At 37.9% G+C, this 24,345-nt stretch overlaps 1 protein-coding gene across 1 annotated transcript in view; it reads left to right on the top strand.

The window, feature by feature from the left end:
* Nucleotides 1-21,564, top strand: part of LOC129020589 (zinc finger protein 431-like) — a 41,940-nt gene extending 20,376 nt beyond the window's left edge. Inside the window, 4 exon segments of the mRNA XM_054465158.2 lie at nucleotides 4,150-4,276; nucleotides 5,396-5,491; nucleotides 19,993-21,343; nucleotides 21,345-21,564. Coding sequence (XP_054321133.1) covers nucleotides 4,150-4,276; nucleotides 5,396-5,491; nucleotides 19,993-21,343; nucleotides 21,345-21,432 — 1,662 coding nt within the window. The 3' untranslated portion in view covers nucleotides 21,433-21,564.
* The last annotated feature ends 2,781 nt before the right edge of the window (nucleotides 21,565-24,345 follow it).

Below are 24,345 nucleotides of genomic sequence, written 5' to 3' on the forward strand. Positions count from 1 at the left end.
GTGTGTGTTTTCTTGAGATGGAGTCTCGCTCTGTTGCTCAGGCTGGAATGCAGTGGCATGATCTTGGCACACTGCAACCTCCACCTACGGGGGTCAAGCAATTCTCCTGCCGCAGCCTCCTGAGTAGCTGGGATTACAGGCGCCTGCCACCATGCCCATCTAATTTTTGTATATTTAGTAGAAGACAGCGTTTCACCATGTTGGACAGGCTGGTTTTGAACTCCTGACCTCAGGTGATCCACTTGGCTCACCCTCCCAAAGTGCTGGGATTACAGGCATGAACCACTGTACCCGGCAATTTTTGTATTTTTAATGGAGACAGGGTTTCACCATTTTGGCCAGGCTGGTCTTGAACTCCTGACCTCAGGCGACCCACTCACCTCAGCCTCCCAAAGTGCTGGGATTACAGGCATGACCACCACACCCGACCAGATTCACCCTTTTTGGAGCCCTTATTTAGGTCTGGCCCCACCCTGGAGTCTTGCCTCACAAAACTAATTTGAAAAGATGAGAGTTTTTGCTGGTGAATCCTGCTGCCTTTCTAGAGCTGGTGCTCAAAATTTGAGAAACCCAAAAGCAGGTAAATGAGAAAAATAAACTGTATATTTTGGGATCCTAATTTTTAAATTTTGTGTTAAAACCAGTGCTTACAGAAATATTCCATTTAGCAACTTGTTTTCTATTCCTGCAGATCCAGTAGTTGCTCCACAAGTAACAAAAAAGTAAATATAAACACAATAAAAATTTCTCTAAACTACATTAAATTCTCTCATTCTGTATCCCTCCTGTCTAGCTTTTATTCTATACATTTTATTTTTAAAAATGACAGAGAAACAGATGAAGAAATAAAAATGCTGAACCCTTTATCTAAATCCTGGGAATTATGGAACACTTAGAGTCAACTTCCAGGGTGTTGTGAGGATTAAGTCACATAATGTGTTATTCCCCACACAGTGCTTTGTAACATACTCTTGAGCAGATAGTACCTGCTTAATAAACATTGCATTATTACATGTTTACATGTTGTTTTTCAAATGCAGAATTATTCTGAAAATGCTGCTTTCTGTTTCCTCTGTAAACTTTAAAGAGCCAGCAAAGAATACGAAACATTTGGATGGAGATTGGTTGTCTCCATTTGTACCAGAAAGATTTGTGTTGTGACAACAGAGCTGAGTGTAAGGGACTCTGTGCTGTGCCTGCTTTCTCTGACTACTGCTAATAATGAACCCGGGGTAGCAACATCAGCATTGGCAGGGAACTTGTTTGAAACACCCATTCATGGACTTTTTCCAAACCTGCAGATTCACATTACATAGATTGGGACCAAAATTCCCAAGTAATTTTGGTTTTTTTTTTTGAGACAGAGTCTCGCTCTGTCACCCAGGCTGAAGTGCAATGGCACGATCTCGTCTCACTGCAACCTCTGCCCCTCGGGTTTAAGCAATTCTCCTGCCTCAGCCTCCTGAGTAGCTGGGATTACAGGCATGCACCACCACGCCAGCTACTTTTTTATTTTTAGTAGAGATGAGGTTTCTCCCTGTTTGTCAGGCTGGTCTTGAACTCCAGACCTCAGGTGATTCGCCCCCCTCCGCGTCCCAAAGTGCTGGGATTACAGGCGTGAGTCACTGCTCCTGATCCTATTACCAAGTAATTTTTAAGCTCTTTAAAGCTTGAGAGGCAGTGCTTATCAGCCCACTCCTCTCATTAGGATTACATGGTGAAATCCTGACTCTACTAAAAATCCAAAAATTAGCTGGGTGTGGTGGTGTGTGCCTGTAATCCCAGCTACTCGGGAGGCTGAGGCAGGAGAATCACTTGAACTTGGGAGGCGGATGTTGCAGTGAGCTGAGATTGCACCATTACACTCGAGCCTGGTAAGAGAGTGAAACTCCGTCTCAAAAAAAAAAAAAAATTGCAGAAATCTCTTTACTTGTGCCCTTTCCACAGTTTCTATTTATTGTTCTAGGTGGAAGCATCCATGTTGTTTTAATGAAGGGCCTCATGTGACTCTAAGCTGAGGCCAGAATCAAGTATGAGGGTTTCAAAATACATTCATGAGAGTGAAGTGCCACCTTTGCACTAAAGGGTGGTCACAGGGCCTGTTCAGTTTGGGTTTGGTAGGGACAGGGCAGTGTGGTGCATATTTCCATTACTGTAGCAGAATTTGCTGGTGTCTGTGGCGGGGAGGGCACCTGTGGACAGGAAAAGAGGAACATATATTTTTATTTCCGTGGAGCAGCTCATTTTTTCCTGAATCTCTTCTGTTATAAAGGAGAGAAATGTATGGACTTTTTGGTCTTGGTCCTTCTGTCTGTGGGTGTGACACTAGTAGGTAAGCAGGTGGTGCTGATGCCTTTAAGAGAATTTTCTCAAGATGCAGGTGTTACTTGTCCAGAGAATTTTATCTGAAAAGGATTTCCAGAGAAGGAGGAGAAAGAGGAATAATGGCTTCTTTTCAGCTAAACATGTCTCAGATCAAGAGCTGTGTCCACTCTGCCTCCTGGAGTGCCATGCGTTTAGTACTTGCAAACCTTCTCTGCTTGTGTTTTTCCTCCCCAATGAGTTTGTTTCAGGTACTTTAAAAAATTCTTGTGATAGTCAAGGGTCTCTAAAAAATATTTGTTTCCGGCCGGGCGTGGTGGCTCATGCCTTTAATCCCAGGATTTTGGGAGGCCGAGGCAGGTGGATCACTTGAGGTTGGGCGTTCAAGACCAGCCTGACCAAGATGGATAAACCCCGTCTCCACTAAAAATACAAAATTAGACAGGTGTGGTAGCACATGCCTGTCATCCTAGCTACTAGGAGGCTGAGGCAGGAGAATCACTTGAACCTGGGAGACGGAGGTTGTGGTGAGCCGAGATCACACCATTGCACTTCAGCCTGGGCAACAACAGTGAAACTGTCTCAAAAAAAAAGAAAAATTGTTTCCTATGTACCAGAGCCTTCTCTACATCATGGCTTCTTATATGCAATGCGGAATTCCTACCATGAATTTATGATCTGCCATATTAAAAGTGTTCCTTTTGTGGCTGCTGAACATGGGAAGATGTGGATACTCAAGATTCCTACTGAGGGAAAGCTGGGGTCCTTAGTAAAGATGGAGAACATATAATGTTGTGGTTTCATCTAAACCCAGGAAGTTGTGAAAAAATTATTAAGAGATACCTGCTCTCTAGAGTGCCAAAGAAAGACTACTTAAAATCATTATTAAAATTATAGAATGCGGGAGATATCTTGACCTCTGCATAAAACTGATTTTTTTAATGGTTAAATTCAGTCTATAATTGACTTTTTAAGGGGCAATATCTCAGCAGTGATGCTACGTTCTTCTGTGTGCAGCAGCACATCATAAAAATTTGTTCTAGTGTAGTTGATGTTAATAATTTACTTGGTTAAAGAGCTCTCTGACTTTTTTTCACTATAGAGTTAATTATTTTTATCTTTATTATTAAGTATCTTTATACAGCTAATGTGCATAAACCATCACAATTAATCTGGTGCCTGCACTTTTTTCTTAGATTTTTTTGTGTTTGTTTTTTTTTTTGCATGTATCTGTCTTTGGAAAATGAAGACACTTAACTTTGTTTACAAGCCAGAAACATTGGGAAAAACACAGTCTCTTTCACTTGCCTAATGTTTGATAAAATAGTCTTCCTGGGATAAAAATATTGGCATTACTAGTGACCTTGTTAGAATTTTAAAAACTCAGACTTTATTCCAGATCTTCTGAAAAATATAAAAAAATCTTCACGACAGGATCTCCAGTTTATTGTACACATTTAAATTTGAGAGGTACCTTCTGACTCAACATGTTTTTCTTTGTCTGAAAAATATAGACAACTCATTATGATGTAAGTATAGCACTCAATAATGTATACGTTTGTGTTTGTGTCCTTAATTGTATACTTTATCATCCAGAGAAGTATCATATATGCACTGGTGTTGTGGATCTTAGGCCATTCTCTGCCCTCAGAGTAAGAGAATACATTAGAAAATATTTCTGTGTTAAAAATTATTGGATAATTTCAGTTATTCTTATAAGTCAGAATCAGTTCTCTTTACTTTCTCATTTCACCTTAATTCAAATAATAAATTCTGCCCATGGCCACTTGGTAAATATATGTGTGTCTCTGTGCTTGTGTTTTTCAGGAGACATTGACATTTAGGGATGTGGCCATAGAATTCTCTCTGGAGGAGTGGGAATGCCTGAACCCTGCTCAGCAGAATTTATATATGAATGTGATGTTAGAGAACTACAAAAACCTGGTCTTCTTGGGTGAGAATAACTTTAATACACAATTCTTAATATTCCCTAAACGTTTTATGTCTCTTTTTTTGTAGAATTTTTTTTGGTAATTTATGCTTTGTATAAATGAGTTTCTGATCCCAGTTTTCAAGAAAATCTTGAAGATTTGTCTGTGTAGAAAAGAATTTCTTCAACATGTTTCATCTTGATCTGAACTTTCCACATTCTTGAGCTGATGTGTATCCTTCACTCTAGATTAGTGATAATTCCAGAAATTTAGTGGCATAAAATATCATTGCCCATATCTTAAAATCTGTTTGCCATCACCAGTTTTTGATTCAGGTAGTAAAATTAAGGACCTACAAATTTAAAATATTTTCTAAATAGTTAGAGATGTGTCTCATTAATTAGTATTTTCGGATTAATTTTATTTTATTTATTTATTTTTTTGAGATGGAATCTCACCTTGTCACCCAGGCTGGAGTGCAGTGGTGCCATCTTGGCTCACTGCAACCTCCACCCCGGGTTCAAGCGATTCTTCTGCCTCAGCCTCCTAAGTAGCTGGGATTACAGGTGCACACCTCCACGCCCAGCAAATTTTTGTATTTTTAGTAGATACGGTGTTTCACCATGTTGGCCAGGCTGGTCTCAAACTCCTGACCTCAGGAGATCCGCCTGCCTTGCCCTTCCAAAGTGCTGGGATTACAGGCGTGAGCCACTGCGCCTGGCTAAAACACCTTTTTTTTTTTTTTTTTTTGAGATGGAAGTTTGCTCTTGTTGCCTAGGCTGGAGTGCAATGGCACTATCTTGGCTCACTGCCACCTCTGCCTCCGGGGTACAAGCAATTCTCCTCTTCAACCTCTGGAGTAGCAGGACTACAGGCACCTGCCACCATGCCCAGCTAATTTTGTATTTTTAGTAGAGATGGGGTTTCACCATGTTGGACAGGTTGGTCTCAAACTCCTGACCTCAGGTGATCTGTCCGTCTCGGCCTCCCAAAGTGCTGAGATTACAGGCGTGAGCAACTGCGCCCAGCCTTTGGATTAATTTTCTAGAATATTCTATCACATCCTTTTTACTGAGCACAGTACTAGGTTAGTATTTAGAGAATATAGGCAAGATTCATGTTATTTATTTTTAATAAAGCAGGTATTGCTGTCTCTAAGCAAGACCCAGTCACCTGTCTGGAGCAAGAAAAAGAGCCCTGGAATATGAAGAGACATGAGATGGTGGATGAACCCTCAGGTAGGTGAGAGTGAAAAAAAACAGATGACACAGATGAGAGGTCCAAAGTTTAAAAAAAAAAAAGGTGCCAGTCCTTACAACGTGATTTGGGAAGCTGTGTTATAAAGCATGTAGTTTCTGGGAGGCCTGAATATTTTCTTAAAATTTTTTCTTATATAGGGACATCTTCTGTCTTATGCTTTTAAATTCTCTAAGAATTCTACTTTTCCTTAGGGGATCTTCCTTCAAGTCTGCAATGAAAGCCAAAGTTCTTGTCATAGCATATAAAAGACTGTCATAGCATATAATCTGACTGCTTTTTCATTGTTTTGGGGGACACACAAATATCTGTATAATTTTGAAAAATTCTTTGTTAAATTATTTTTTAGTTCTCTTTTTGAATCCTGTCTGAAATATGTGAGAGTAGTGATTTCTGTTCCATTAGGGGTTTCTTGTTAATTTTTTTGCATATTCCATCCTGTTTGTATTACTATAGTCTTAAAATATAGTTTGAAATTATAAATTATGATGTCCGTCTGCTTTGTTCTTTTTTCTCAAGAATGCTTTGGCTATTTGAAGTTTATTACAATTTCTTGTAAATTTTAGAATTGTATTTTCTATCGTGAAAAAAATACCACTGGAATTATCATGGGGAGTTTATTAAATGTATAGATTACTTTAGATAATATGGCATTTTAACAATATTTATTCTTTCAATCCAAGACATGAAATTTTTTTTTTTTTTTTTTTTTTTTTGGGGAGACAGAATCTCACTCTGTCATCAGGCTGGAGTGCAGTGGCACAGTCTTGGCTCACTGCAACCTCCACCTCCTGTGTTCAAATGATTCTCCTGCTTCAGCTTCCTGAGTAGCTGGGACTACAGGCATGTGCCACCACACATAGCTAATTTTTTGTATTTTTAATAGAGATGGGGTTTCACCGTGCTGTTCAGACTGGTCTCAAACTCCTGACCTTGTGATCTACCCACCTCAGCCTCCCAAAGGGCTGGGATTACAGGCGTGAGCCACTGCGCCCAGCCAACATGAAATATTTTAAAATTTATTTTTGTCTTCTCTAATTTTTTTCATTGATATATATTTCGTTGTAAAGATTTTTTACCTTCTTCGTTATATTGTTCTCAGAAATTTATTTTAATGCTATTATTAATAAGATTGTTTCCTTCCTCTATTGTATCAGATAGTTTTAAGTGTATGGAACCATAACTTTATGTTAATTTTATATTTTGTTAAGTTACTGACTGTATTTATTAGTTTAGACAAATTTTAATGTACTGTTTATGTTTTTTTATATATAAGATCATATGATCCACAAACAGCAACTTTTTACTTGTTTCTCTTTAATTCCAATGGCTTTTAAAAAATGTTCTTGACTAATTCTTGTGCCACACACTTTCAGTGCTACATTAAAATAGAAGCATTGACAATGGGCACAATATAGTTTTATATTGGTATCTGTGAATTTGAAGGAGCAAACAACTCCTTAGCTTTTATAAACAGGTTTCAGGAGGTAAAGATCTTTTTCTGTTGTAGCCCTAGGGTGATGGAATGCCCTCTGGGTTTGTAGTGAAGAGGGGTTGTAGCTTTGTCACAAGGCTGCTGGGTCTGCACTAGAGTCCACCTTTAGATGGCTTGTCACAGGGGCTTGGGTAATTGTAATTCCCATTTTATTTTTGGACAGATTGTATATATTCTTTAAGACTTTGATTTGTAGGGCAGATATTAGGGCAGATTTCTGCAGTTGGCTCCATATATAATGGCCCTTATATCAGGATGTGAATGGGTACGGCTTTCACTGAGTACCAGAGAGGATTTCTTCAGGTCACTGTGTGGGTTTCTATTTAGGAAAAACTGATCATGATCTGTGGCTCAGAGAGCTGGAACTGAGTCATTAAACTACTTCAGGGACCACAGTAAAAACCAAGGTCTGTATTGCAAATGGGTGTCTTCCTCCAGGTCTCTGGAAGGGCAGGACCTTTCCTAGACTGTAACTGGGAGGAGTTTGGGATGGTTACAGAGTTAACTTCAGAATTCTCTGTTGGACCAAGTTGGGGGGGCCATTTCTTGATCTGTAGCCAAAACCAAGGGTCCTGTAATTTCCCACATGAATAAGTGCCTGTCCTCTGAAAAAACACTCCTCAATCTTGGGCTTTAGCAGAGTTTCACAACTCCCTCCCTGCATCTCAAAGCTCTCTTAAAGGCACTTACTTTGGAGATGGGATCTTGTTTATCATCCGGGCTGGTCTTGAAATCCAGGCCTGCAGCAATTCTCCAACCTCAGTGTACCATGTAGCTGCCATTAAAGATGTGAGCCATGATGCCTGGCTCTCTCATGAAGGCATTTTTTGTCAGAGATAACTGAATAATTTTTTTGTTGTGGTGAGGATAATCAAATAGAGCACCTTCTATTTTTTTATGTCACTGATGTTACTCTTTCTATACATTTTTACTTTCTATTTTCCATTTCAAACTTCTCTGTCATTTTAGATTCAGACATTTAGTACAATATGCTACAGTTTACATGTTATGCCTAAAGTAAATTAGATAATTGGTAGGCACTCCATATTACTAAAATGGTTACTTATAAATTTAAGTTTGCTGCAGGTAAAAAGGAATTATAGGATTTTCACCCACTTTCTTCAGTATATATCTAAATGATAACATAATTTCTTTTCTTTTCTTTCTTTATGAGATGGAGTCTCAATCTGTCACCCAGGCTGGAGTGCAGTGGCATGATCTCGGCTCACTGCAACCTCCACCTCCCAGGTTATAGCTATTCTCCTGCCTCAGCCTCCTGAACAGCTGAGACTACAGGCATGTGCCACCACACCTAGCTAATTTTTTGTATTTTTAGTGGAGATAGGGTTTCACCATATTGGCCAGGCTGGTCTCGAACTCCTGACCTTGTGATCCACCCGCCTTGGCCTCCCAAAGTGCTGGGATTACAGGCGTGAGCCATTGTGCCCGGCCCAACATAATTTATTTCTAAATATTTGTTTTACATATCAGAGGCTGTAACCCTATTTTGCAAAATATATGTTTAAATTTAGCAATGTAATGCTATTCTTTGCTTCTAAAGTTGAATTACAGTGGTTTCAATTTTGTGTAAGAATAGCATATATTTAAAACATAAAATTTATCATATGTTTTACATGCTTATTTAAAAAGTTTCTTATTAGACTATTCTATTTATAATTATACTGCATATTCTGTGAAATTTTACTGCCACATAGTGCATGCCAGTGATTCAAAATACCTGCCTTCCCTGAGTACACAGTCAACTATTGTAGTTATCTAGACAGTTCTTTTTTAATGATACATTAATGTTGCATACCAGATTTTATGAGTAAACATGTCTCTTATTACGCAGTTTCTTATTAGTGTTTTTTCAGTGTAGGTTTCTTAACATCAGCTTGTTGTATTTTTTAGTTTTTCTTATATAATTTTAGCCAATTTGCAATTCTTTTTGTATACTTTAAGTCAATGTGAGGTGTAATTAAGAGATAAGTCAGCCATACATCTATCACGATCAGATTATATATGTGTGTGTTTATCTATAAATATGACCCCAGTATTGGTTATGACTTATATATATTCTTTCTTAGCTGATTTTCAGTGGCTGTTTTATCTTGTCTAAGTGAGTAGTCATGAAAATATTTTCATTATGTCTTATTTTGACCGTGTTTCTAATGATGAATGTATATATATATATGTATATATATATATATATATTTTTTTTTTTTTTTAGACAGAGTCTCGCCCTTTCGCCCAGACTGGTGTGCAGTGGCACAATCTTGGCTCACGGCAACCTCCACCTACTGGGTTCAAGTGATTCTCCTGCCTCAGCCTCCTGAGTTGCTGGGGCTACAGGCATCTGCCACCATGCCTGGCTAATTTTTTGTATTTTTAGTAGAGACGGGATTTCACCATGTTAGCCAGGGTGGTCTCAATCTCCTGACCTCGTGATCCACCTGCCTTGGCCTCCCAAAGTTCTGGGATTACAGACGTGAGCCACCGCACCTGGCCTGAATATATATTTTCTTTGTGTGAGGAAAACATTTTTGTGATTTGAAGGATATTTTGAGAAGATTTATAATTCTGTATTTTTTTCTGTTTTTCCTTTAGAAAAATTAATTGTTGTAAAAACACGTAACAGGCCAGTCGCGGTGGCTCATGCCTGTAATCCCAGCACTTTGGGAGGCCAAGGCTCACGAGGTCAGGAGCTCCAGACCAGCCTGGCCAAAATGGTGAAACCCTGTCTGTACTAAAAATACAAAATTAGCCAGACATGGTGGTGTATACCTGTAATTTGAGCTACACAGGAGACTGAGGCAGGAGAGTCACTTAAACCCAGGAGACAGAGGTTGCAGTGAGCCGAGATCATGCCACCACACTCCAGCCTGGGTGAGAGAGCGAGACTCCATCTCAAAAAAAAAAAAAAAGAGAAGAAAAAACAATAAAAACACATAACATAAAATTTAGCATCTTAAGTCTATTTAAGTGCACATTTCAGGGCCAGACATGGTGGTGGCTCACGTCTGTAATCCCTGGATTTTGGGAAGCCAACACAGGAGTATCATTTGAGCCCCAAAGTTTGAGACTAGCCTGGGCAGCATATGGAGATTTCCTTTCTACAAAAATTTTTTAAAATATCTAGGCATAGTCTTGTGCACCTGTGGACCCCGCTATATGGGAGATTTAGGGAGGATTACTTGAGCCTAGGAGTTTGAGGCTGAAGTAAGACATAATTGTGCCACTGCACTTTAGCTTGGGTGACAAAGTGGACCCTGTCTTAAAAAGAAGCTATACATTTCAGGGATGTTAAATATATTCACATTGTTATGCAAAAGACTTCTAGAAATTTTACATGTTGTGAAACTAAAACCCAATATCCATTTAAGTAACAAGATCCCATTTTACCCTCTCCCCAGCGCTTGACAAACACCCTTCGACTTTGTTTTTGAGTGTGACTACTTAAGCTATTTCATATAAGTAGAATTATATAGTAGTCATCATTTTGTTTCTGGCTTATTTCAAGTGACATAATATTTTCAAAGTTTATCTTAAAATGTGACAAGATTTCTTTGATAATATTTGATTTAATTATGAAAACATTTGATCTTTGATTTCTGTGATATTTCGTTGAATGTATATGTTTTTGTTGTGTTTATGAATCAAGAGACACCTGGGTTGCTTCTGCCTTTTGGCTTTTGTGAGTACGAGTACAATAAACATGGATGTTCAAATATGTCTTCTAGGTCCTGTGTTGGATATTTTGGATATAGCTTCGTAAGAGTGGGATTGCTGTATTTGATAATTCCATTGTTAATTATTTAAGAAGCATTTATAACATTTTTAAATAATGGCTGCTTCCTTCTTTTCTACCAACAATCAATATAGGCTTTATTTTCATTGTATCATCAACAGATTTTGTGTTTTAAAAAACATGTAGTATATTTTTAAACATATAGTGGCCATTGTAATGAGATTTTATTTATTTATTATTTTTTATTTTTTGAGATGGAGTCTTGCTGTTGTCATCCAGGCCTGCTGTTGTCACCCAGGCAATGGCACAATGGCTCACTGCAACCTCCGCCTCCTGGGTTCCATAAATTCTCCTGCCTCAGCCTCCTGAGTAGCTGAGGTTACAGGTGCCTGCCACCATGCCAGGCTAATTTTTATATTTTTAGTAGAGATGGGGCTTTCACAATGTTGGCCAGGCTGGTCTTGAACTCCTGACCTCGGGTTATCCATCCACCTCGACCTGCCAAGGTGCTGGGATTACATGTGTGAGCCACCACGCCTGGCCTCATTTTTATTTTTATGAGTTTCTCTACAAATCATTAATTTTGCTTTTCTTTTCAAATGTTTTTTCCCATTTGAATATCTTTTTTGTCTTTTTTGATGAAAATTTAGTTCAATTATTTTTCCTTTCTTTTTCTTTTTCTTTTTTTTTTGGGGGGGGGGAGTCTCACTCTCTCACCCAGGCTGGAGTGCAATGGCGCAATCTCGGCTCACTGCAACCTCTGCCTCCTGGGTTCAAGCGATTCTCCTGCCTCAGCCTCCTGAGTAGCTGGGATTACAGGCACCAAAGTTACTCTTTGTCTTCCAACATGATTGTAAGTTTCCTGAGACCCTCACCGGAAGCAGATGCTGTTACATCCTTCTTGTACAGTCTGCTGAACTGTGAGCCAAATAAACCTTCTTTCTTTATAAGTTACACACTCAGGTATTCCTCTATATGCAAAATAGTTAATACAGTCTATAATGTCTGTTTTCTGCTATGTATTTCTTCTTTCACCTTGTCAAAGTTTGCTCTATATATTTTGGAGCCCTTATGTCATATATACGTATACATATAAATAGATATGATAGTTACAGATTCCTGGTAAATTGACTCATTTGACCATTATATAATATCGTGTTTGTCCTATGCTGTTATGTACAAGCATATGTCCTATGCTATTATATACAAGCATATTATATACAATATAATTATTACCACCTCACCCAATTGTGGTTATTATTTGCATGGAATGTAGATTTTTTCAATTCTGTTACTTTCAACCTATTTGACTCAATGCTAAAATGCCTCTCTTATAGACAGCAAATTGTATACTTTTTAACTTAAGCTACTAAGGCATCTTATTTATTTTTCTTTTTATGAATGTATTTATGTATGTATTTTTATTTTTATTTTTTTGAGATGGCATCTCGCTCTGTCACCCAGGCTGGAGAGCAATGGTATCAGTCTCTGCTCACTGCAATCTCCACCTCCTGGATTCAAGCGATATTCCTTCCTCAGCCTCCCGAGTAGCTGGGAGTACAGGCGTGGTGGCTAATTTTTATATTTTTAGTAGAGACGGCGTTTCACCATGTTGGTCAGGCTGGTCCCAATCTGACCTCGTGATCTGCCCGCCTCGGCCCCCCAAAGTGCTGGGATTACAGGCATGAGCCACTGTGCCTGGCCAATGTATTTATTTTTGAGATAAAGTCTCACTCTGTCATCCAGGCTGGTTTGCAGTGGCATGATCACGACTCACTGCAGCCTCAACCTCCCAAACTCAGATGATCTCATTTCAGTTTCTTGAGTAACTGGGTTGCAAATGTTTGCCATCCCAAACCGAGATCGTTTTTTGTACTTTTTTCTGTAGAGACAGTTTTTTGCCCTGTTGTCTAGGTTGGTCTCAAATTCCTGAGTTAAAGTGATCAGCTCCCTCAGCCTCCCGAAGTTCTGAGACTACATTATTTTTGTTAAGTAATTTAACTAACTTATTTTTAAAATGACTGCTTAAAGATATAAAGTTACTATTACCAGTTTTATTGTTGTTCTTTTTTTGAGTTTAATTTAATTTTATGTTCCAGGATACATGTGCAGGATGTGCAGGTTTGTTACATAAGTAAACGTGTGCTGCGGTGGTTTGCTGCACCTATTAACCCCTCACCTCAGTGTTAAGCCCTGCATGCATTAGCTATTTACCCTGATTCTCTCCCTCCCCGTGACAGACCCCAGTGTGTGTTGTTTCCCTCCATGTGTCCATGTGTTCTTATTGTTCAACTCCCACTTACAAGTGAGAACATGTGGTGTTTGGTTTTCTGTTCCTGTGTTAGTTTGCTGAAAATAATGGCTTCCAGCTCCATCTCTGTCTTTGCAAAGTACATAATCTTGTTCCTTTTTATGGCTGCATAGTAGTCTATGGTGCATATGTACCACATTTTCTTTATCCAGTCTGTCATAGATGGGCATTTGGGTTGATGCCATGTCTTTGCTATTGTGAATGTTGCTGCAATGAAGATACACATCCATGTATCTTCATAATAGAATGATTTATATTCCTTTGGGTATATACCCAGTAATGGGATTGTTGGGTCCAGTAGTATATGTGGTTCTAGGTCTTTGAGGAATCACCATACTGGCTTTCACAATGGTTGAACTAATTTACATTCCCACCAAAAGTGTAACAGTATTTCTATTTCTTCATAGCCTCCCCACCATCTGTTGTTTCTTGATTTTTTAATAATCACCTTTGTGACTGGTGTGAGATGGTACCTCATTGTGGTTTTGATTTCCATTTCTTTAATGATCACTGATGTTGAGCTCCACATAAATGTCTTCTTTTGAGAAGTGTTTCTTCTTGTTCTTTGCTCACTTCCTTTTTTTTTTTTTTTTTTTGAAACTGAGTTTTGCTCTTGTTGCCCAGGCTGGAATGCAGTGGTGCAAACTCAGCTCACTGCTACCTCCGCCTCCCAGGATCAAGCGATTCTTCTGCCTCAGCCTCCTGAGTAGCTGGCATTACAGGCATGTGCCGCCATTCCTGACTAATTTTTTGTATTTTTAGTAGAGGTGGGGTTTCTCCATGTTGGTCAGGGCTGGTCTCAAACTCCCAGTCTCAGGTGATCCTCCCACCTCGGCCTCCCAAAGTGCTGGGATTATAGCCGTGAGCCACTGTGCCCGGCCTTTGTTCACTTTTTAATGGGGTTGTTTAATTCTTGTAAATTTGTTTAAGTTCTTTGTAGACTCTGGATATTAACCTTAGTCAGATGGGTAGATTGCAAAAATGTTCTCCCATTCTGTAGATTGTCTGTTCACTCTGATGATAATTTATTTTATTTATTTATTTTTTTTCAGACAGAGTCCTGCTCTGTCACCCAGGCTGGAGTGCAGTGGCACGGTCTTGGCTCACTGCAACCTCCACCTCCCGGGTTCAAGCAATTCTCTGCCTCAGCTTCCAGAGTAGCTGGGATTACAGGCGCCTGCCACCATGCCTAGCTAATTTTTGTATTTTTAGTAGAGATGGGGTTTCACCATCTTGGCCAGGCTGGTCTTGAACTCCTGACCCCATCCTCATCTACCCCCCTCGGCCTCCCAAAGCGCTGTGATTACAGGCGTGAGCTACCACACCTGGTGATAATTTCTTTTGCTGTGCAGTAACTCTTAATTTAATTAGATCCCATTTGTCAATGTTTGCTTTTGTTGCAATTGCTTTTGATGTTTTCATCATGAAATCTTTGCCTATGCCTATGTCCTGAATGGTATTGCCTAGATTTTCTTCAGGGATTCTTGTAGTTTTGGGTTTCACATTTAAGTCTTTAATTCATCTTGAGTTAATTTTTGTATAGGCATAAGAAAGGGGTCCAATTTCAATTTTCTGCATATGGCTAGCCAGTTCTCCCAGCACCATTTATTAAAAGGGAATCCTTTTCCATTGCGTGTTTTTGTCAGGGTTTTCAAAGATCAGATGGTTGTAGATATGCAATCTTATTTCTGAGTTCTCTATTCTATTCCATTGGTCTGTATGTATGTTTTTATAACAGTACCAGACAGCTTTGTTTACTACAGCTTTGTAGTATAGTTGGATATCATGATGCCTCCAGCTTTGTCCTTTTTGCTTAGAATTCTCTTGACTAGGCCAGGCGCAGTGGCTCATGCCTGTAATCTCAGCATTTTGGGAGGCCGAGGCGGGTGGATCACTTGAGGTCAGGAGTTCGAGAAAAGCCTGGCCAACATAGTGAAACCCTGTCTCTACTAAAAATACAAAAAATTAGCCGGGCATGGTGGCACGTTCCTGTAATCCCAGCTACTTGGGAGGCTAAGGCAGGAGAATCGCTTGAACCCGGGAGGCGGAGGTTGCAGTGAGCTGAGATCATCCCATTGCACTCCTGCCTGGGTGACAGAGCGAGACTCTGTCTCAAAAAACAAAAAGAATTATCTTGGCTAGATGGGGTCTTTTGGGTTTTCATATGGGTTTTAAATTTTTTTTTTTCTAATTCTCTGAAGAATATTAGTGGTAGTTTAGTCAGAATAGCATGGAGTCTATAAATTACTTTGAGCAGTATGGCCATTTTTACAATATTCTTTCTATCTTTTTTATTTGTTTGTGTCCTCTCTGATTTTCTTGGGCAGTGGTTTGTAGTTCTCCTTGAAGAGGTCCTTCACTTCCCTTGTTAGATTTATTCCTTGGTACTTTGTTCTCTTTGTAGCAGTTGTGAATGGGAGTTTATTCATGATTTCATTCTCTGTTTGTTTATTGTTGGTGTATTGAAATGCTTGTGATTTTGGCACATTGATTTCATGTCCTGAGACTTTGCTAAAGTTGCTTATTAGATGAAGAAGCTTTTGGGCTGAGACAATGGGGCTTTCTAGATCTAGGATCATGTCATCTACAAACAGAGACAGTTTGACTTCCCATTTGAATATCACTGATTTATTTCTCTTGCCTGATTTCCCTGGCCAGAACTTCCAATACTATGTTAAATAGGAGTGGTGGGAGAGGGCATCCTTGTCTAGTGCCAGTTTCCAAGGGAAATGCTTCCAGGTTTTACCCTTTTATATTGGCTACGGGTTTGTCATAGATAGTTCTTATTATTTTGATGTATGTTTCATGAATGCCTTGTTTATTGAGTGTTTTTAACATGAAGGGATGTTGAATTTGATCGAAGGCCTTTTCTGCATTTTTGAGATAATGATGTAGTTGTTGTCTTTAGATCTGTTTATGTGATGAATTAGATCGATTTTTGTATGTTGAACCAGCCTTCTATCCTGGGAATAAACCTGACTTGAATTATGTCAATTTTGTATATCGAATCAGCCTTGCATCCCAGGAATAAAGCTTTTTGATGTGCTGCTGGATTCAGTTTGCCAGCATTTTATTGAAAATTTTTACATTGATGTTTATCAGGAATATTGGCTTGAAGGTTTGTGTGTGTGTGTGTGTATGTGTGTTGTTGTTTTATTTTGTTATATCTCTGCCAGGTCTTGATATCAGGATGATGCTGGCCTCATAGAATGAGTTAAGGAGAGGCCCCTCCTTTTCCATCATTTGAAATAGTTTCAGAAGAAATGGTACCAGATCCTCTTTGTGCCTCTGGTAGAATTCAGCTATAAATTTATCTGATCCTGGACTTTTTTTGTTGGTAGGCTATTTGTTACCGCCTCAATTTCAGAACTTGTTATTGGTCTATGCAGGGATTCAACTTCTTCCTGGTTCAGTCTTGAAAGGATGGATGTGTCCAGGAATTTATCCATTTCTTCTAGATTTTCCAGTTTATGTGCACAGCGGTGTTTATAGTATTTTCTGAACATTGTTTTTATTTCTGTGGAGTCAGTGATGATAGCCCCTTTATCATTTTTTATTGTTTATTGCATTTTTCTCTCTTTTTTTATTAGTCTAGCTAGCAGTCTATTTTATTAATTTTGTCAAAAAAGCTCCTGGATTCATTGAGTTTTTTGAAGGGTTTTTTGGGTCTTTATGTTGTTCACTTCCACTCTGAATCTGGTTATTTCTTGTCTTCTGCTAGCTTGAAGTTTTGTTTGCTCTTGGTTTTCTCGTTCTTTTAGTTATGATGTTAGGGTGTCCATTTAAGATCTTTCTAGCTTTTTGATGTGAGTACTTAGTGCTATAAATTTCCCTCTTAACACTGCTTTAGCTGTGTTCCAGAGATTCTGGTACATTGTCTCTTTTTTTTTTTTTTTGAGATGGAGTCTCGCTCTGACTCCCAGGCTGGAGTGTAGTGGCGTGATCTCGGCTCACTGCAACCTCCGCCTCCCAGGTTCAAGCAATTCTCCTGCCTCAGCCTCCCATGTAGCTGGGACTACAGGTTCCGGCCACCAAGCAAGGCTAATTTTTGTATTTTTAGTAGAGACGCGGTTTCACCATATTGGTCAGGCTGGTCTCGAACTCCCGACCTCAGGTGATCTGTCTGCCTCAGCCTCCCAAAGTGCTGGGATTACAGGTGTGAGCCACCACACCCGGCTACATTGTCTCTTCATTCTCATTGGTTTCAAATAATTTTTTGATTTCTGATTCAGTTGTATTATTTACCCAGAAATAAAGAGGAGCAAGTTGTTCATTCAGGAAATTCATTCAGGAGTAGGTTGTTCAGTTTCGTTGTAGTTGTGGGATTTTGAGTAGCTGGGATTACAGGCGCCCGCCGCCACACCCAGCTAATTTTTTGTATTTTTAGTAGAAATGGGGTTTCACTGTGTTGGTCAGGCTGGTCCCAAACTGTGTCATGACTCTTCCAGCTTGCCCTTCTGTGTCTTTCAGTTGAGGTATTCAGCCTATTACATTTAAGGTTAGTATTTTTATGTGTGATTTTGATTCTGTCCAAGTGGTGCTAGCTGCTTATTTTGCAGAGTTGTTGATGTAGTTGTTTTATAGCATAATTGATCTTTGTACTTCAGTGTGTTTTTGCAATGGCTGGTAATGGTTTTTTCTTCTTAACCTTAGTGCTTCTTTCAGGAGCTCTAGCAAGGCAGGCCTGGTGGTGATGTGTTCCCTCAGCATTTGCTTGTCTGAAAAGAATTTTATTTTTCTCCACTTATGCAGACTTACTATTGTTATTTTATTGTTTTATTTGCTTCTTGTATCTTTGTTCCTCGTTTTCTCTTTTTCTGTCTTTGTGTCTTTGTTATACTTATCTTGATATGCTTTTACTTCTTTCTCATTTGTTTTGTGTACATATGCAAATATATTCATGGGGTTACCTTGGGGATTATGTAAAACCTCTAAAAGATACAACAATGTATTTTAATCTGGTAAAAAATTAACTTGAGGCCAGGTGTGGTGGCTCTCACCTATATTCCCAGCACTTTGGGAGGCCAAGGTGGGCAGATCACAAGGTCAAGAGATCGAGACCATCCTAGCCAATATGGTGAAACCCTATCTCTACTAAAAATACAAAAATTAGCTGGGCATGGTGGTGCACACCTGTAATCCCAGCTACTCGGGAGGCTGAGGCAAGAGAATCACTTGAACCCAGGAGGCGGAGGTTGCCGTGAGCTAAGATTGCACCATCCATCCTGGCGACAGAGTGAGACTTCATATCAAAAGAAAGAAAAAAAAAAAGAACTTCAGTTGCATTCAAAAATTTTTTCTCATTATATCTGCCTTCAAATTTGTCATTGATGTCGCTGATTGTATATTTTATGTTGTATATTCATTAACAAATGTTTATAATGCTTTCTATTTTGTACCTTTCAAATTTTAGAGAATAATTAATATTTTTTGCACTATTATTATAATGCTAAGAAATTCCATTTTTGTGTATGTGCATTTTTTTCCCAGAGAATAATGTATTTTATATGATGTGTTGTTTTGTTGAATCATGTTATTTTCAGTAGCAGCAATGGCTTTCAGCACCTTTTATATGTAAGGCATATGAAAAGCCAATGTACTTTTTCAGTATTTGGTCATTTTTGAAGGTTTTTTTCTTTTTACTTGGAAGGACAGATATGCTGATGGTATTATTCTCACTTGATAGCTACTTTTTTCAGGACTTTGACTATATCACACAGTTTCCTTCTGGCCTGCAAAGTTTTTGTTGACAGTTTACCGGCTATCTCATAAGACTGTGCTTGTAAATGACATGTCATTTTTATCTTGCAGCTCCGTTCTCTTCTTGTCTGTGACTTTCGAAATTGTGCTTATATATGTGTTTGTTATAAATATCTTTGTGTGTATCCTAGTGTGTTTGTTGAGCTTCTTCATTTTGACTTTTTTTTCTTTCAGAATTTTTTAGTTATATTTTCCTTTACAATTTCTGTTTTTTGAATATTTTAAATATTTTTGTTATTCTCATTTTTTCTGATTTTCTATAGTTCTCTGTGTCCTTATTTTACTCATTGAGTATTCAATTTATTTTCCATTTTTAAAATTAACGTATACATCTTTTTTATGGTTTCTTTCTGAAAATCTTATAATTTTGGTGGAATGATTTTGCCCTATTTTGTATTCATTATAATCTTTGATTAATATTTGGACATTAAATGTAGCTACCTGTCACATTGTTTATAATGTAGCTTTGTCCTGGCATAGTCTGAAAACAATTATCTTGATTTGAGATCCTGTGAGACTCTCAAACATGTTCTTTGAATGTGTCTTGTCTAAAATTTTGTGTTTTTTTTTTAGTTAAAGGAGTTTGTGTTTCATTTTAATCAGCAATCATTTGCTATATCTGTTCCCTGTCTGTGGTACTGTAGTCTCTCTGTTGCTGTAACATTTACCTTTGGTCTCAGCAGAACTAAACTGTAATTCCAAAATATACCACCATTTCTTTCAGCACTGTATGTTATGGGAAACCAGTTTCTGGAAAGGCCCCTAGAAGCAAGTAATATAGATGTATGTGCCAGTGTTTTACTTGTTTATTAAAAAAGAAACAAAAAGTTAGCAATTTACTTTGAAAGGCACTATGTTATATTGTTGAGTAGGAAGAACTGTGTTGGGTAAATGTAACAGACTTTTCTGTTTCTTCTGTGTCTTTGCATTCCTGTGTACTCACCTGTGTACTCACCTGGGGAACTTTACACACTTATTTATAAGTTGTCCTCAAATGTATTTTGGTCAGTATATTTTTGTACATTTATATGTCTATGAAGGATTTAGGGCCTATGGTATTTTATTATGGCATCTTGCTTATGTAGTTTGTATAATATAGGTTAGATTTGTAAAGTATGTTTATCAGAGTCTAGTAAGTTGAATAATTTGTTGTTTTTATTTCTTTCAGCTATGTGTTCTTATTTTACCAAAGACCTTTGGCCAGAGCAAGACATAAAAGATTCTTTTCAACAAGTAATACTGAGAAGATACGGAAAATGTGAACATGAGAATTTACAGTTAAGAAAAGGCTCCGCAAGTGTAGATGAGTATAAGGTGCACAAAGAAAGTTACAATGAACTAAACCAGTGTTTGACAACTACCCAGAGTAAAATATTTCCATGTGATAAATATGTGAAAGTCTTTCATAAATTTTTAAATGCAAATAGACATAAGACAAGACATACTGGAAAGAAACCTTTCAAATGTAAAAAATGTGGCAAATCATTTTGCATGCTTTTACACCTAAGTCAACATAAAAGAATTCATATTAGAGAGAATTCTTACCAATGTGAAGAATGTGGCAAAGCTTTTAAATGGTTCTCAACCCTTACTAGACACAAGAGAATTCATACCGGAGAGAAACCCTTCAAATGTGAAGAATGTGGCAAAGCTTTTAAGCAGTCCTCAACCCTTACTACACATAAGATAATTCATACTGGGGAGAAACCATACAGATGTGAAGAATGTGGCAAATCCTTCAACCGGTCCTCACACCTTACTACACATAAGATAATTCATACTGGAGAGAAACCCTACAAATGTGAAGAATGTGGCAAAGCTTTTAACCAGTCTTCAACCCTTACTACACATAAGTTCATTCATGCTGGAGAGAAACCCTACAAATGTGAGGAATGTGACAAAGCTTTTAACCGATTCTCATACCTTACTAAACATAAGATAATTCATACTGGAGAAAAATCTTACAAATGTGAAGAATGTGGCAAAGGCTTTAATTGGTCCTCAACCCTTACTAAACATAAAAGAATTCATACTGGAGAGAAACCCTACAAATGTGAAGTGTGTGGCAAAGCCTTTAATGAGTCCTCAAACCTTACTACACATAAGATGATTCATACTGGAGAGAAACCCTACAAATGTGAAGAATGTGGCAAAGCTTTTAACCGGTCCCCACAACTTACTGCACATAAGATAATTCATACTGGAGAGAAACCTTACAAATGTGAAGAATGTGGCAAAGCTTTTAGCCAATCATCAATCCTGACTACACATAAGAGAATTCACACTGGAGAGAAACCCTACAAATGTGAAGAATGTGGCAAAGCTTTTAACCGATCCTCAAATCTTACTAAACATAGGATAATTCATACAGGAGAGAAATCTTACAAATGTGAAGAATGTGGTAAAGCCTTTAACCAATCCTCAACTCTTACTAAACATAGGAAAATTCATACTAGACAGAAACCCTACAACTGTGAAGAATGTGACAATACATTTAACCAGTCCTCAAACCTTATTAAACAAAATAATTCATACTGGAGAGAAACTCTACAAATATCAAGAATGTGGGAAAGCCTTTAAGCAGTCCTCAACACTTACTAGGCATTAAATATTGGCCGGGTGCAGTGGCTTATGCTGTAATCCCAGCATTTTGGGAGGCTGAGGCGGGTGGATCACGAGGTCAAGAGATCGAGACCATCCTGACCAACATGATGAAACCCTGTCTCTACTAAAAATACAAAAATTATCTGGGTGTGGGGGCACGTGCCTGTATTCCCATCTACTCGGGAGGCTTAGGCAGGATAATCACTTGAACCTGGGAAGCGGAGGTTGCAGTGAGCCAAGGAAGATTGCACCGCTGCACTCCAGTTTGGCAACAGAGTGAGACTCTGTCTTAAAAAAAATTTATACTGGACAAAAACCCTACAAGTGAAAAACATGGCAAAGCCTTTAAGAAGCCCTCAATTCTTAACAGACATAAGATAATTTATACCGGAGAGAAACTCTACAAATCAGAAAGATGTGACTACTTTTGACAACGCCTCAAACTTTTCTAACCATAAAAGTAATTATACTGGTGAGAAATCCTAGAAATCTGAAGAGTGAGATAAAGCCTTTAAATGGTTGTCACACTTGATTGTAGGTAAGATAATTCATACTGGAGAAAACGCCTACATGTGTGAACAATATGGCAAAACTTTTAATGCTCACACTTTATTGCTAGGAAAGCATTTATACTTGAGATAAATTATACAAATATAAAGATTGTGAAAAAGCCATTATTATCTGCTCACATTTTACTCAACACCGGAGAGTTCATGCTTAATAAAAGCATTATAAGTGCAATTACTGTCAAAAGATCTTTCAGAAAATATAAGCTTTTTTAGTGAAGAGTATTTATTTTGAAGTTGAACATTACAAATATAAAGAGGGTTGTAGTGCCTTTACTTGTATCACAGATCTTATTGTAGACATTTTCTTCTAGAGGAAAACTCTGAAGCAGTTGATCAAACTTTGTTCAACATCAGGGAATTTATATTGAAAAATTGTGCAAATATAAATTTGGAAAAACAATTTTTCAGAAACTGCAGCTTAGAAATCAACAGAGTTATACTAGAATATATTTTTTCCAGATGCAGTAAAAGTAAAATATTTAATCCATAATTAAGTCTATGCAAATATCAGAGAATTTGTGGTAGAAATATATAAGGTACTGACACTTCAGATATACTAAATCAGAGTGCTGAGTTTAGAAAATCTAAAACTAAAGTTGGTAGAAAAGTTATTTGTATAGAACTTTAAGAGGATCAGAAGGTTTTTTGCAGAGTTATAATTACATTTAAAGTATACTTTATTTCTTGAAAAATATTACAGATTTTTTGAAAATTGAATAATGTCATCAACTCTGAAATTATTTCCTGTTGTTTCTTCATTCCTATTGGATTCACATGTGAAAGCATGGGATTAATTGTTGCTGCATCAAAGATAAGGGAAATTCTTTTGTTTGTTTGTTTTTTGAGACTGAGTTTCACTCTTTCACCCAGGCTGGAGTGTATTGGCACGATCTCAGCTCACTACAACCTCTGCCTTCTGGTTTCAAGCGACTCTCCTGCCTCAGCATCCCAAGTAGCTGGGATAACAGGTGCCCGCCAACACGCCCAGCTAATTTTTGTATTTTTAGTAGAGATGGGGTTTCACCGTGTTGGCCAAGGTGGTCTTGAACTCCTGACCTCACGTGATCCGCCCACCTCGGCCTCCCAAAGTGCTGGGATTACAGGCTTGAGCCACCATGCCCAGCCTATAGAATATTTTAATAGAGGAATACAATATATAATAATAACAGGGTTAAGTGAGGCATCCATCATCTGTAGCATTTCTCCTTTGTTTTACAAAAAATCCAATTCTACACTTTTTAAAAAAATTTTAAAATGTACAATTAAATTTTTATTTACCACTGTTATTTTTATGGTCATAATAAAAATTATATACAAGTATAAATGAAATTCATTTCTAAATTCTTAATAAATATTTTCTCATGCCAGGTGTGTTGGCTCACGTCTGTAATCTCAGCACTTTGACAGGCTGAGCAAGGGAGTGGATTTTGAGGTCAGGAGTTCGAGACCAGCATGGCCAATATGGAGAAATCATGTCTCTACTAAAAATACAAAAATTATCCAGGAGTGGTGGCATGTGCCTGTAATCCCAGCTACTCAGGAGGCTGAGGCAGGAGAATCGCTTGAACCTGGGAGGTAGAGGTTGCAATGAGCCAAGATCACCCCACTGCACTCCAGCCTGGGCAACAGAGCGAGACTCCATCTCAAAAAGTAAAATATTTTTTCAAATTTTCTATATATTTTTCTTTGAACATGTGGCGTGTCTGCCTGCAAACATATACAGACTTTTAGTTTTGATTCACATAGAGTTAAATACATGTTAGTCTAAACACAAATCTTAGGTGTAAGAAAATTATGGAGTCAAGTGTGTGTGTGTGAGTATCAGTTTGTACATATTTTCAGAAGGAAAGAACAATATGGGAACAAATCATTTTAATATGGTGACTACTATAAAACTAAAAACCTAAAAAATGCTGAAAGCAAATGTATACTTTTTAGTTTGTATTGAATTGATTACTGTACAGTCTATGACTTAGAGTTCTGAATCTTCCCAAGCAAATTCTCTTTATATACTTGCCTGGTACTCATGCTAGACCCATACTTTTTTTGTTTCTCACATTTTTTTTTGTTTTCTATTTTATGAAGTATTCATTATGTGAGCTGGTCTGCGATTATAAGAATTTTTATGAAATTTAGTGCACATAAAATAATTTTTAGATGTAATTCCAAAAGTAGTGTATTAAGTTACATTTTATTTAGTTAGAGCACTCCATTTTGTTCTTTTAAGAGGAGAACAATATATAGGTTTTCTTTAGTGATTGTTCCTTTCACTTTTTATAATTGACATAAGTATATTTATTGAGTCAATTTGTTCAGCTAAGTACTAGGGAGGCTTCATAAGTCATGAG

This window comes from Pongo pygmaeus, chromosome 20 (assembly GCF_028885625.2).
Source record: "Pongo pygmaeus isolate AG05252 chromosome 20, NHGRI_mPonPyg2-v2.0_pri, whole genome shotgun sequence".
Taxonomy (NCBI): domain Eukaryota; kingdom Metazoa; phylum Chordata; class Mammalia; order Primates; family Hominidae; genus Pongo; species Pongo pygmaeus.